General features: G+C 36.6%; 1 protein-coding gene across 2 annotated transcripts; it reads left to right on the top strand.

The window, feature by feature from the left end:
- Positions 1 to 677: 677 nt before the first annotated feature.
- Positions 678 to 13,382, top strand: PCDH18 (protocadherin 18). Of its 2 annotated transcripts, none has more exons than XM_008593424.1 (4): positions 678 to 3,577; positions 4,318 to 4,403; positions 4,494 to 4,657; positions 11,424 to 13,382. In XM_008593424.1, exons 1-4 carry the CDS (start codon positions 1,094 to 1,096, stop codon positions 12,089 to 12,091), a joined length of 3,402 nt encoding a protein of 1,133 aa, XP_008591646.1. In that variant the 5' UTR covers positions 678 to 1,093; the 3' UTR covers positions 12,092 to 13,382. The 2 variants fall into 2 exon arrangements, with proteins under 2 accessions (XP_008591646.1, XP_008591645.1); XM_008593423.1 differs by having other exon boundaries at positions 4,315 to 4,403; positions 11,424 to 13,376.
- Positions 13,383 to 15,562: the final 2,180 nt, after the last annotated feature.

The following is a 15,562-nucleotide window of genomic DNA, read 5'->3' as shown; positions in this document are numbered from 1 at the left end:
AGAGTGCAAGATAGCCCTTTTCTTATCTTCAAAGAACAAAGATGAAAGAAAACAGCAAATGAGCCTCTTTCCTTGTTGTGTTCTTTAAAACAGAGCCCAAGAAAAATCTGCTTGTGCTTAGACAAGGAGAAAGACCCAAGTATTTACAGAGGGAGAGGGGAAGGAGGCGGTCTGAGAAGCATAATTAGAAGCAAGTTTTCAAATTTTATTAAATTCCTCCACCAACAAAATGCGCTTAGAGGTATTTTAAGTTAAACCAGCATTTAAGGACTATGAAAAGCAAGATGATTACATGTTTGAGGCAGAAGAAAGGGCAATTAAGGAAACAAGAACAATTTAAAGTGCCATATAAATAAAGGCGACCAGAAGTTGATTTAAAGTTTTTCTTCTGTAATTTGTCTCCCCTTTGTCGTGGCACGCTCGGAGAAAGCGAATGCACTAGACGGAAGGCAGGAGGGGGAGTGGGGAGGCGGCAGGAGGGGCGGCAAAGGAACGGCCGCATCTCCTCCCCCAGCGCCCGCCTTCCTCCTCCGCCGTCCCTGCCCCTCTCCCACCCTCCGCTCTCGCCCTTCCTCGCTTTGGTGACTCCATCGGCTTCTGCTTTGGGAGCACGCTGATTGGCGGGAAGCGATTCAACACACGCCGGGCAGGAGCTTTGTCTGAGTTGAAGCGAAGTTGTACAGATTTGAGACTGGAGTCAGCAATCACGGATGTTTAGTCTGCAGCCGACTAGAGAAAGGGAGAAAGAATCGCTCCGGGAAGATCCGCTGCAGACTCCACCGGCGCCCTGCAATAGATGGATTCCGACTACACAAGGGGGCAAACGCGGAGGTGACACTCTTCTGCCTGGAAGGAGGACGAACCGCCAAACAAATGCAAGGATTGGACTCCATGCCGACGATATCTGGAAGCCGTAACACGGTGTGTATAAAACAAAAGTTCGCGAGCGGTTAATTGCTGTGCTGTGTTATTAAGAGACGCTTTCAAGTTTCAAGTACCAAATGTAGCTTAGCTTTAAGTTGCCAAAGGAAGTTGAGGGAATTGCTTTGCTGTTTTAACGTTTTTCTGTGAGGGGAAGCTCATGAACTGACCGATGCACCAAATGAATACTAAAATGCACTTTAGATTTGTGTTTGCACTCCTGATGGTATCTTTCAATCACGATGTACTGGGCAAGAATCTGAAATACAGGATTTATGAGGAACAGAGGGTTGGATCAGTAATTGCAAGACTGTCAGAGGATGTGGCTGATGTTTTATTGAAACTACCTAATCCTTCTACTGTTCGTTTTCGAGCCATGCAAAGGGGAAATTCTCCTCTACTTGTAAATGAGGATAACGGGGAAATCAGCATAGGGGCTACAATTGATCGTGAACAACTATGCCAGAAAAACTTGAACTGTTCCATAGAGTTTGATGTGATCACTCTACCCACAGAGCATCTGCAGCTTTTCCATATTGAAGTTGAAGTGCTGGATATTAATGATAATTCTCCCCAGTTTTCAAGATCTGTCATACCTATTGAGATATCTGAGAGTGCAGCAGTTGGGACTCGAATCCCCCTGGACAGTGCATTTGATCCAGATGTTGGGGAAAATTCCCTCCACACGTACTCCCTCTCTGCCAATGATTTTTTTAATATCGAGGTTCAGACGAGGACTGATGGAGCCAAGTATGCAGACCTCATTGTGGTCAGAGAGTTGGATCGGGAGCTGAAGTCCAGCTATGAGCTTCAGCTTACTGCTTCAGACATGGGGGTGCCTCAGAGGTCTGGCTCATCCATACTAAAAATAAGCATTTCGGACTCCAATGACAACAGCCCTGCTTTTGAACAGCAGTCTTATATAATACAACTCTTAGAAAACTCCCCCGTTGGCACTTTGCTCCTAGATCTGAATGCCACTGATCCAGATGAGGGCGCTAATGGGAAAATTGTATATTCCTTCAGCAGCCATGTGTCTCCCAAAATTATAGAGACTTTTAAAATTGATTCGGAAAGAGGACATTTGACTCTTTTCAAGCAAGTGGATTATGAAATCACCAAATCCTACGAGATTGATGTTCAGGCTCAAGATTTGGGTCCAAATTCAATCCCAGCTCATTGCAAAATTATAATTAAGGTTGTTGATGTTAATGACAATAAACCTGAAATTAACATAAACTTCATGCCTCCTGGAAAAGAAGAAATATCTTATATTTTTGAAGGGGATCCTATTGATACATTTGTTGCTTTGGTCAGGGTTCAGGATAAGGATTCTGGACTGAATGGAGAAATAGTTTGTAAACTTCATGGACATGGTCACTTTAAACTTCAGAAGCCTTATGAAAACAATTATTTAATCTTGACTAATGCCACGTTGGATAGAGAAAAGAGATCTGAATATAGTTTGACTGTAATCGCTGAAGACAAGGGGACACCCAGTCTCTCTACAGTAAAACATTTCACTGTTCAAATTAAAGATATAAATGACAATCCACCCCACTTCCAGAGAAGCCGATATGAATTTGTAATCTCAGAGAATAACTCGCCAGGGGCATATATCACCACTGTTACAGCTACGGATCCTGATCTTGGTGAAAATGGACAAGTGACATATACCATTTTGGAGAGTTTTATCTTGGGAAGTTCTATAACTACATATGTAACTATTGACCCATCTAATGGAGCCATCTATGCCCTCAGAATCTTTGATCATGAAGAAGTGAGTCAGATCACTTTTGTGGTTGAAGCAAGAGATGGAGGAAGTCCGAAGCAACTTGTAAGCAATACCACAGTTGTACTCACCATCATTGATGAAAATGACAACGTCCCTGTTGTTATAGGGCCTGCACTGCGCAATAATACCGCAGAAATCTCCATACCCAAAGGGGCTGAAAGTGGCTTTCACGTCACAAGAATAAGGGCAATTGACAGAGACTCTGGTGTGAATGCTGAACTCAGCTGCTCCATAGTAGCAGGTAATGAGGAGAATATCTTCGTAATTGATCCACGATCATGTGACATTCATACGAATCTGAGCATGGAGTCTGTTCCCAACACAGAATGGGAGCTCTTAGTTATCATCCAGGACAAAGGCAATCCTCAGCTGCATACCAAAGTCCTTCTGAAGTGCATGATCTTTGAATATGCGGAGTCAGTGACAAGTACAGCAATTACCTCAGTAAGCCAGGCATCCTTGGATGTCTCCATGATTATAATTATTTCCTTAGGAGCAATTTGTGCAGTGTTGTTGGTTATTATGGTGCTATTTGCAACTAGGTGTAACCGAGAAAAGAAAGACACTAGATCCTACAACTGCAGGGTGGCAGAATCAACTTACCAGCACCACCCAAAAAGACCATCCAGGCAGATTCACAAAGGAGACATCACATTGGTGCCTACCATAAATGGCACTCTGCCCATCAGATCTCATCACAGATCATCTCCATCTTCCTCTCCTACCTTAGAGAGAGGACAAATGGGCAGTCGGCAGAGTCACAACAGTCACCAGTCACTCAACAGTTTGGTGACAATCTCATCTAACCACGTGCCAGAGAATTTCTCATTAGAACTCACCCACGCCACTCCTGCTGTTGAGGTAAGATCATAAACTGCATTAATTCACTGATGGTGTCAGCTGTTAATTTTCAGATGTTATGCATGCATTAGCTATTAAATGTTTATATTAATAAATAGTACTAACAATAGGATACAAGTTACATTGTATATATGTAGCAGTATACACACCATACTGTTTTCAGTTTTTCTTGCATGAAATATGTACAATATTGAAAAATAAATGTGAAGCTCCCCAGAGACTATCTAATTAGAGCTCCTTTACTTTCCAGATTAAGCCACCAGGAAGCCAAAAAGTAAAGGGACTTGCTTTATTCTTATAGTTATGGTCTTTATTGAAAAATAAAAAATATTATGCCTCCACGATCCCATCTCAGTGCATGTTACACTTGTCCAACTTGGGAAAATTTTCTGACATTATTTTAACTACATGTGTTACAATGTTGTATTTTATAGCATTTTTCATGTATTTTTATACTTGACTTTATCTGAACTATAAAGGAAATTAATCAGTTATTTAAAAGAGAATCCTCCTTCAAGAAAAAAATCAGTTGTATTAGATCATCCAAATGTCTCTAGTGTATATTTCAGTTATATTTGACCAATGGCTGCAAGGACTGCCACAGTCCAGTATATGCAAATGCTTAAAATGTAGATAAGATGTTCTATTACTTACTATGAAATAACAAGTAACTATTGAAACTTATGAGTATTTGGGGGTTTGGTTCAAGGAATCAGTTCTGTCTATTTGGTTTCCAGCAGGTCTCCCAGCTTCTTTCAATGCTTCACCAGGGACAATATCAGCCAAGGCCAAGTTTTCGAGGAAACAAATATTCCAGGAGCTATAGGTATGAATTATCCTTGTGTTGCCTATTAAGTCCCAAATAACATACATGCTGAAGTGTAAAAACAACATTTTCCCTGATTTATCTTTCTAGATATGCCCTTCAAGACATGGACAAATTTAGTCTGAAAGACAGTGGCCGTGGTGACAGTGAGGCAGGCGATAGTGATTATGATTTGGGGCGAGACTCTCCGATAGACAGGCTACTGGGCGAAGGATTCAGTGACCTATTTCTTACCGATGGAAGAATTCCAGCAGGTAAGAGGGTGGTGGTAGACAAATCTTTATTTTCAGGTTTACTATCACACCAGTAAAGTGAACAATTTCTCCCACGCTTATATTTCTTCTTTATTTATTCTTTGCAGTGAAGTATTTGTAACTGGCACACTATTAGCAATGAACAGAAACCGAAACACTTTAAAACTATTCTCTTAAAATTCACATTAAGCAGTTGAGGGGGGAAAGAGTAAGCATAAAAGCTTAATAGGACAAGGTTACCGATGGAAGAATTCCAGCAGGTAAGAGGGTGGTGGTAGACAAATCTTTATTTTCAGGTCTACTATCACACCAGTAAAGTGAACAAATTCTCCCATGCTTATATTTCTTCTTTATTTATTCTTTGCAGTGAAGTATTTGTAACTGGCACACTATTAGCAATGAACAGAAACCGAAACGCTTTAAAACTATTCTCTTAAAATTCACATTAAGCAGTTGAGGGGGGAAAGAGTAAGCATAAAAGCTTAATAGGACAAGGAGGAAGGTATGGGGAGAGGAGAACAGAAAACCAAACCACTTCCTTCGTCTTCCTACTCTATCCAGTGCTGCCATAGAACACTCTTGAGCAACTCTTTTAAAATTACTGGGTGGTTGTTTTTACTCAGACAGTATGTTTTGGTGCCTAGTGGTGAACTGGACTGTAATTTGGATGATGCATTTCCTGTGATGGGAACCAACTCATAAAATCAGAGATTAAAATACACTAGAAATGGTATACTTCAAACACTAAAAATAGGAGAAAGAATGCATCTTTGTAGGTGGTAAGCACAGAATATTTTTCGCCACCTTTCATTTTACATCTATATTACAGTGGAAGAGAAACATGGATCCAAGAGGGGTTTTTTTAAGTACAGAGCTAGATGAGGAGATTCTATTAAATTTTGAACCACATTTTCTTTAGAGTCCCTTTTCTCTAATTGTGCAGTAGAAACTCTCTGAACTGACTAAGTAATGACTGCATCACTGTAGCGACCCTGTTACTAAAGACTGCGATGTGAAATCAACACTTAGGCCCAAATAAGTGTTCCCTTGGCTACCTATACTTCTAAATTTCACTGAATTTTGATCAAATGACTGCCATTTGATAAATGAAAGAAAGGCAGAACAATACTGTGACACTCATCTCAATTCTGCTGAACATCTATTTTCTAAGTACACATAAGCCAAGAGTTTAAGAAATAAATACGAGGGAGCCTTGAACTGCCACAAAAATTCGAGACATCAGCAAACAGGAACTCTAGCTCACATAAGTTATAGTGGTAGTGGTAGTGGTAGTGGTGGCAGTAGCCACAGAAGCAGCAGTAGAAATAGCAGTAGTAGTCACGACTGTGCCCCAGGCTTTTCTCTGGTAAAGTGAACACTCTGGTGAGTACTTAAGGCCCACGTGGAGTTCTGTACCCTCATCGCCTCTCCCAATGCTTTGACATAGGAATTAGTATGGGAGATGATAGTGTTCAAACTTTTTTTTACATTTGAAAACTAAAGTTTATAAAGGTTAGAAAATGTATCCCAAATTAGGCAGTTTGTATGTGGTCATGGTGAGATTTGAATCAATCCCCACACTCTTAAACACTAATCTATGGAATATACTAGTATGAAGTAATAGGTTTTTTGTTTGCTTTTGGTTTTTAATAAATTGAGTGGTTTACTTGTTCCTATATTCTAAAGACTTATTAGCCTCCTTGTAACAATTACATGTTGCTAATTTAGCTATTTTATTACAGTAATAGATCTCTCAGGGTGAATATATGAGAGTTCTTCAAAAAGTTCATGGAATGATTCATATCATCTTGTAATTCTGTTTTTCCAGGAACTTTTTGAAGTATGCTGATATATAGAAAGGACTTTGCGTGACATTAAGGGCTACAATGTACATGAAAGCTGATATTTGTATTGCTCTCCATAGTGGGTTTTACTATTTTTTAAATTCCTATACTCCCTAGACCAATTTGAGGAGAAATATCTAAAAATCTAGTGGGATATATATGGTCTCAGACACCTTGCTCAAAGTGAATCAGTTTTATTATTCTTACTCATGTAATGAAGGAGCTGGCTGAATTTCTATGATTCTGTGATACTGACACAACCCTAATTTTGAATATTGATCCCTAATTTTGAATAATATAATTTACATTATTTACATTACACATTACAATTAATGTAATGTAAATTACATTTTTTTCCTAAAACATTAAAGTAATGTAATAGGCATAATATCTCTATCTCTATATTATATATTTTATATTTTTGAAGTTGTATGAAGTTTATTAATTAAAATTTAAATTTATCAGCATAGTTAAATGGAGAATAACTGTCTCTATGTAGATCACCTTGCCATTTATGGGACTATATGACACCTAAAGTCTTTTTTAATTCTGAAATTGTATAATTGCTAATCATGAATCTATTTAAAAAATTTAAGACTCCTTTTTTACTCTTTCCAATGTATTCAGTGTTACCACCTCCACCTATGTTCATAGCGAGAAAGTTATCTAGCACTTGAACTAAATAATAATAAAATAATAAATTTTAAGGAATGCAGACATTGGAGAAACAATAGGTAGAAATAGATAAGCTCTAGATAACAATGAGTATTAAGACTCCTTTTTTACTCTTTCCAATGTATTCAGTGTTACCACCTCCACCTATGTTCATAGCAAGAAAGTTATCTAGCACTTGAACTAAATAATAATAAAATAATAAATTTTAAGGAATGCAGACATTGGAGAAACAATAGGTAGAAATAGATAAACTCTAGATAACAATGAGTATAGTTTAGTGAGTGACTTTAAGCTCCATCACATAACATCTCTTTTCAAAATTAGAAAAATTTATATTATCATTAATAACTCCACTTAACATATAGACAATCCTTTAAAAAACAGTTCCACATTTACACAATTACAGCATCCAGGTGTGTGGTGTGAGAGCTATTTTGCTGGTGCATAACATTGTATTATAACAGATGATATTATAGTAGATACATTTTTACCTATATCCAAGTGGGGGGAGGCATAGAGCTCCAGGAAATCACCAATGGCCCACAAAGTATATTCATGTTTGGTCAGTATAAATTCCAATGTGCATATTAAGTATCTATACAGAGATAACCGTCCCTTAATTATGAGCATCATTCTGATGATACTTTACTCACATTCCAGTTTGTTATTCTTTCCAGCCACTTCTGCAGGCACATTAAGGTGTAAAACTTATGCTTTGTAAATTTATATTCCCAGGAAATAGCCCAAGTAGAGAAGAATGTAAGTATACATATGAATGCCATTAACAGAGATCAGCACAATTTTCTAAACATGTATATTTTTAGGACTTAAGTATCTTATTCCAACTGTTTTTTTGCATTAGTCTGTGAACAAATATAGATTATGTTATTTTCCATTGCCTGCCAACAGGGTCATTTCTGGCCATTCATTCTATTAATTCCCACACAAATATCCTGCATTCTGAGCAGCAAAATTAGCACACATTTTTGTCTGTTAGCTCATGTTTGTCAACATACTTTCTTTCTTACTCATTCCTCATTCAACTCTGAACTATAACTCTAAGCATATGCCTGCAAAATCTCCATTTTCCTGATGTATTAGTGGTACTGGGATGATTTATAAAAGCTTTTGATTTTGTTTCTTGTGATATTCCTTCTGCTTGATTTAGTCCATTTCATTTTTCATCAGTCTGTCGTCTGTGATTACTTACTTCAAACATTCCTTTTTAATTCGACGTTCTCTTTGTTCTCATGGAAGGTATCCTAGCTCTGTTCTGGACTTTCTTTCTTGGCTGGTATGACCTCATTTGCTACACTTGACCCAGAACTAGGTCAAGTTCTTGAGCACCTTTTGAGGGCAAGATGCTAATACAGCACTTCACCTTTGGCAGGCTCTTAATAGATAACTGATTGACCACCCAATGACTTATGACTGAATAGAATCTAGGCTTCCTGCCTCACCCAGAAAGTATAGTCCAATGACGAAATTTATACTCATATAGTGGGAAAGAAGAGTCCTCTGCTTCCACATTTCCCTGCTCCCCAGAGGAAACATAACCACCTGGCAGAGCATTCAAGGAGCAACAGAAATTAGTCACTTGCACCATTTGCTAACAAGTCCTGGCTTCCCTGATCCCTGGGATATGGTATGGAACATTTGCAGCACTGAGCTACATGTACACTGAGAATGTTTTCAAACAGTTGAGTCCATAAGGAAAAGGTTGAAAATATCAATGAAATTTCAAGAAATGCCCTCTTTTTCACCACTACTCTATCTTTATTTTTGCCACATTTCTCTCTTTCTTCATCAATTTTTCTTTTTTCCTTATTATTTTTCATTTTAAGTTAATTTATTATTTTATAATTAAAGCTCCAATTACTTATTGTGATAAAGTTGTAAATAGCATTCACTGTTGAAAAAAATCCTATGGCCAAAAATATTTTTGAACATGAACTCTCAGATCGTGTTAATCCCCCAGACTGAATTGTCATATTGTACTTTTGGTTATATGCTCATTACATTCGGGTCTCTAGAAAACTTGGTCACGTTCAGGATTCTTAGAAGCCTATGTAATTTTTTCTTTCTTCCCCCTTGTCATTAAACATGAAAATAAAACAAAGCCCATCAATCAATCAATCAAACAAATAAGTTCTTCCCAAGCCTAAAACCAGAGTTAAAGGCTAGAAAATCAATGAAGAGGTGTCAGCAGGTCTGTTCTTTCTTCTGGCAGGATGTGAGTAACACAATATAGACAGGTCTCATTTCCATTTTCAGAGACCCAGGGAATTAAGGAAAAAAATATTACCACTACAGTAGTTACTTTGCCACTGAGAAAACCTCATTGCTATTAAGGTATTCCAGTTCCTTTCAACTCCTTTTGGTTTTGTCCACATTAAATGATGAAAAACAACAGATGGTAAATATTTCCAGGTAGTAATGCATGAAGGCAGGACATCTAAACATGCTTTTGCTCTTAAATCTGCTTATTTAAACTTAATCTTTCTTCATAGCAGAATTACACAGTGATTCTCCATGTTCACCCTTTTTCTCTTACTCCACCTTGATTCACATGGAATTGGTGTTCACACTTTTCTCTGCATTTCACACTCCTACCTTTGTATTCTAGCCTTCTTAACAATCCAGCTTTTTTTCTCACCCACGATACTTGCTCTCATTTGTGTTCTGTAGATTAGTCCCATTTTTGTTAAGAATGGAGGTCCATCATTGTACCTCTTGATAAGACTTAAAAACAGAATTATCTCAAGGATCAAGCCATGAAGAGCAGTGATTTCCACACCTTCAGACAATGACCATTTTTCTCCTTTTCTGAAAGTCTGTGTTACCTTCTTTACTTTTTATTGAAAAAATATGTGTGAATATCTACTCTATGACGACACTTCACCAGGTGGTGGTGGGGACACTCCAATAAACACAGTACACAAATTGCTTCCCCTGATGAGAGATTAGGCATTCTTCAAGAGCCATCCTTTTAACAATAAATAATATAGGAGGCAGAGAAATTTTTCTTGAGTAGCAAGATGTACAAAATTAGCTCTATCATAGTTATAGCTTATGTCAATCCAATATTCTTTTCAATGGAAGAGAATTACTTAGCGTTTTCTGCCTTCTTTTGTTTGCCATGAAATCATGATATTGAAGAGATCATGTTCTCACTGAAATAAATGGATGATTTGTGGACTGTATTTTATATCTTCGCATTCATTTCCTGCTCATCATATAGTTTAGCTATTGTATTTGCCAAATTTAGAGATTTTTCTCCCTCTTTATTTTTTCTGCCTTTGTGATATCATCTATTATTTTCTATGAGTGTAGCCACTCACATTCCAATAGGGCATCAGAGCATCTGCAAGAACTAAAGAATGGATTTTTCATATTCTTCATCTTTTGATGACATTTCCATGTATTTGAATATGAATATATTTTGAATCTTTAAAAGAAGATTTCTTAACAGGCTAACTGCAGATGTCCAATAGTTAAGGACACTTTAACTGCTATTTTAAGTTAACAAGTCAGTAAATAATTTATAAAGCTTTTAATGGAGATTAATAAGTATAATTACCTGATAGTTTATTATATTCTCAATGCCTCTCTTAAAACTAAAGTAGGTCAGATAGACCTCAATATTGAGAAAGTCACACAAAGGTATTACTCAAAGATTGTCTGGTAGCATTCTAAAGTTATAGGTTTCACCTTATAAGCCTATCTTTTAGAATTTATGTTCAGCATTTATTTCATCACCCACACCTTAGCTCTTTTTCAGTCATTATCATGTACAAGTTATCAATCCATTATCTCATTATTTGAGTAGCAAAGTATTCCTGAGAAGTACATGAGTGGTAACCCTCCTTTACTTAACAATAAACAAACAAACAAAAAAAAAAAAATACAGCAGCTGATATAACTTATGGAGGTCCTTAAAACTAGTATTTAGATTAAAGCCATAATTACAGTCTGTCTTATGTATATAATAATGGGAGCCTCACAGTAATCCTTTAAAACCGTCTCATTCTGTTTTTTTTTAGAAAGTCGAATTAGCTTCTTTCCATTATTTTAAGCCATGCTAATAATTACAGTCTGTCTTATGTATATAATAATGGGAGCCTCACAGTAATCCTTTAAAACCGTGTCATTCTGTTTTTTTTTTAGAAAGTCGAATTAGCTTCTTTCCATTATTTTAAGCCATGCTCAGTATAATAACGAGTCACTATTGTTTTCCTTGAGTGCAGCTATGAGGCTTTGTACGGAGGAGTGCAGGGTCCTGGGACACTCTGACCAGTGCTGGATGCCACCCCTGCCCTCGCCACCCTCTGATTACAGGAGTAACATGTTCATTCCCGGGGAGGAATTCCCAACGCAACCCCAGCAGCAGTATCCGCATCAGAGTCTTGACGATGACAGCCAGCCTGCAGACTCCGCTGAGAAGAAGAAGAGTTTTTCCACCTTTGGGAAGGACTCCCCCCACGACGAGGACACTGGGGACACCAGCACGTCCTCTCTGCTCTCGGAAATGAGCAGCGTGTTCCAGCGCCTGTTACCCCCTTCCCTGGACGCCTATTCCGAGTGCACCGAGGTGGATCGGTCCAACTCGCTGGAGCGCCGAAAGGGGCCCTTACCAGCCAAAACTGGGGGGTACCCACCCGGGGTGGCGGCCTGGGCGGCCAGCACGCATTTCCAAAATCCCACCACCAACTCTGGGCCCCCACTTGGAGCTCACTCCATTGTGCAGCCCTCTTCAAAGTGGCTGCCCGCCATGGAGGAGATTCCTGAGAATTACGAAGAGGATGATTTTGACAATGTGCTCAACCACCTCAGTGACGGGAAGCACGAACTCATGGATGCCAGCGAGCTAGTGGCTGAGATCAACAAACTGCTGCAAGACGTCCGCCAGAGCTAGGAGATTGCAGCAAAGCATTGTTGTTTCCATATATATGGAAATAGGGGACAGGAAAAACCCTGGAAGAACTGGCGTTGCCAAATAGTTGCATTTATCATAAATGTGTCTGTGTATATTGAATATTAAATACTGTATTTTCGTATGTACACAATGCAAGTGTGATTATTTTAATCTGTATTTTAAAAATACATTTGTACCTTATATTTATGTGTAATTTAACAAACAAATTTTATTTTTTTACTCCCATGACAGACATGTCTTTCCTAATCATGTAGAAAGTAGCAACGGTTCACAGCTGATATACTATTCAACCATAAAGTGTAAAGGCACTGCTTAGATTAGTTATGTTGGGGAAGAATTATTATGCTGTATGAACAACCCCACTAAAGCATTATATAATTTTTAGTTCCATTAAGTGATCCCACTTATTTTTCATACTTTTTAAAAATTAAAACCATTATAAATGTTAAGCTATTTTATTATTATTTTCACTGCTCTCTTACAAAATTGAAACATGAAGTGAAATTTTATTTCAGGACTGGGAAGTATCTTGAAGTAAATTTTTGAGATGACTATCTCAAATTAATTTTTCATAGACAGTGATGAAAACAAGACTAAAGTCAATGTTTCCTGACTCCCAGGCCCCTACTATTCCCGGGCATCTCACTGGCCTGTTCTTTAGAATATTTCTCCTACAATCTTATTGCCTATAATTGAGGTAAATAATGGATTACATTCCATCCTTGTAATATGAGATGTGCTCCAAGGAAATGGAATCTGTCCTTTAAATGGATAACAGTATGTATTCTAAGAGAGTAAATTACTAATGGACAAAGATAGTTATGTCAGTGTCCCTCCTAGTGTAGTAAATATAATTGTTCTGAAACCATTCTATTTGAATCTTCCCCTCTCCTCTCACAATACTTGAACCTTTTTATGTTTTACAATGTTTTTTGCTATAACTATATACTTTTAGCTTTTGTCTCCAGTGCATGATCTCACATTTTTGCTTTTATTTTTAGTATAAGAACATTTATAAAATCACATTTTTGTTATTGCAATTCTGTTTTATTTGTTGTGTGACAAATGAGAAATTCTTTATTTATTGTGCTGTTATTTCTCTGTGTGGAATGCCTTGGTAAGATCCTTATTACGACTATTATCATTTATGACCAAGCTTCTATTAATGTTATTTCTATCAATACACTATCTTGATTGTACTCTTCAGAAAATTTTACTGTCAACAAAAATAAAAGGAAAATTAAAGTAAAGCTAAGGAACTGTCCATTAAGTCAGAGTCCTGTTTTTACGTGTATGTTTATAAGTTTTGCACGCAGCATAGTCTTCCTGAGCGGCTGATTCAGTGTTGGGTTTGAAATGATGGAGAGGCAGCCTTCAGGTGGTTTGGCAACAAGAAAAACACAATGGAAAAGGAGTGAATTTGAGACCTGTAATGAAAATGAAAGTAGTCGGCCATATTCCAACTAGATTAAATAATTTAAACGCATTTGGAGTATAAACAAAAAATGAATAAGCAAGTAATAACTGCTTGAATATTTTTCAAATTACAATTTTTTCCCTCAGAACATTTTGTATTATTAAGTTGGGCAGGGAAGAAAGGGATCCTTACAATGTTTCCAAGAAGTGAAAATATTATCCTCCTTGTTTTACTAGAAGGAAATTTAAATACTAGGAAAGTTAACTAACCTAAAAGTGTCTAAAATTCAGATATTTGAATTCTCAAATGAGTATCACATTAAATAGAATGTATTATCTCTTTCAAAAGGCACATTTTTCTTTAGATTGCAATTACAAGTGAAATTTCAGTTTATTTTTCAGTAGATGATACACACAAATGCTAGCCACATTTAAATACATTTTGCCTTTCCGTTTCACTTCCTTTCACTAGATATTATCATTTTAAAAAAAGGCTTTCATGACCTCACTGTTCTTAATGTAAAGCACCAACAGTGATTTAGGAAGCAAAGCTGGAAATCAATATTTTGCATAATATGGAATAAATAAAACGCAATGTTACATTCAACACAAAGTCTTTGTGTATTGTTTGTATACGGAGCATTCGATGTCTCCAGCTCCTTGCTTCTTCAGCCTTCGTTTATTATTACTTCCCATATCCACAGATTAAGGGAATATTAGAACAAGATTTCAGCTTTTCGCTTCTGTTCTTTTCACTAGTAATGCCATTTTAGTGAAAGCTGAGATGTTTGGTGTTATCATAGCAATCTAACCTTTCATCAAGTTTATCTCTTCTTTTTTTGATACCATGAACCTCCCTAGAATGAAACAAACGAAAAAGCACTTAAAGATTCATTTTTCCATTTATTATTTCTTAATCTCTTCGACCCCATTGGATTCCTTTAAATGTTCTTTGATGATAATCATCTATTAAGAGATTTATCTTCCCAAAAATGTAATTCAACACTGAATTGTTGCTTAACAAATCCTCCTCCAAATGCTTGTTTATAGGGTGATTAGAATAAACTTTCATCAAATTTTTACAAGTTATTAACATTGCTATTCATTTCTCATTCATTTCTTTCTTGGTATTTAGTAGGTAATCATTTAAATTCTTGCTCCTCCTGTCGCATGTACATCAAATTTACCACTTGCCAATCGATAACTATTAAGACAAAAGATGTGTAAGTTATTATCTTATTGGAGTCACTGAAGAAATCACAGTCGTGGAAATCAGCTCAGTGTCCTTGTTATATTCTTTTTATGTTAAATAATGCCAGAAAATATTCAAAGCTGAATTTGAATTATTGACATGAAAATTTAAAGAACTGTGACTCTATTTAAAAGTCAAGTAATTTCATCATGGATTAGTTGCATGGGTGAAAAATGCATTGTTTGATATGGCAGTTTTCAATCTTGCATGAACTCACTGAACTGATCCAAGATTTGAAAATGTTTTGATATCTCTGTTCCAATTCAGTATATCTTGATAATGTACCATCAAGTATCAAAGATTAAAGATACACTGAACTCTAAATAAGCCATAAATATTGTTGTATAACAATTAAAAATGATATGAAAGTCTAAAAATTTATGTCAAGTTTTCAAAAAAAATAAAAACTGCAGGTATTTCAAAAGAGCTAGCATATTTGCATTTCTTAATTGCAGGTTAAATTCACAAAACAAAGTTACTTTTATGTTTATAAGTTGTGTTGTGAAAGTAAAAGATGCCATACTAATTGTAATCATTTTTAATATACTGTACTAGGATTTCTCTGTGAATGATAGAAATAATTGTATATACTTACATAAAGTGAAGTTTTAACTTGATAAATTAGGGTGTTTGGGTCACTGAAGAATCATTTTGTTCAGTTACGTTCCTAGAACAGACACAGTCACATTTTCTGAAGTAACTGAATGATATATTGAGTACTACACTGTGATTAAAAAATCTTTATTGCACAAATTATGGTTTCATTTCTCATCTGTGTACCT

Source organism: Galeopterus variegatus, unplaced genomic scaffold (assembly GCF_000696425.1).
Source record: "Galeopterus variegatus unplaced genomic scaffold, G_variegatus-3.0.2 Scaffold9123, whole genome shotgun sequence".
Lineage (NCBI taxonomy): Eukaryota > Metazoa > Chordata > Mammalia > Dermoptera > Cynocephalidae > Galeopterus > Galeopterus variegatus.
This window is presented reverse-complemented; position numbering and strand designations above follow the sequence as displayed.

Coding starts and splice junctions, on each gene's coding strand:
- PCDH18 (XM_008593423.1), top strand. CDS start 1,094: ATGCACCAAATGAATACTAAAATGCACTTTAGATTTGTGTTTGCACTC. Junction 4,404..4,493: donor AAATATTCCAGGAGCTATAG/GTATGAATTATC, acceptor TTATCTTTCTAG/ATATGCCCTTCAAGACATGG. Junction 4,658..11,423: donor CGATGGAAGAATTCCAGCAG/GTAAGAGGGTGG, acceptor CCTTGAGTGCAG/CTATGAGGCTTTGTACGGAG.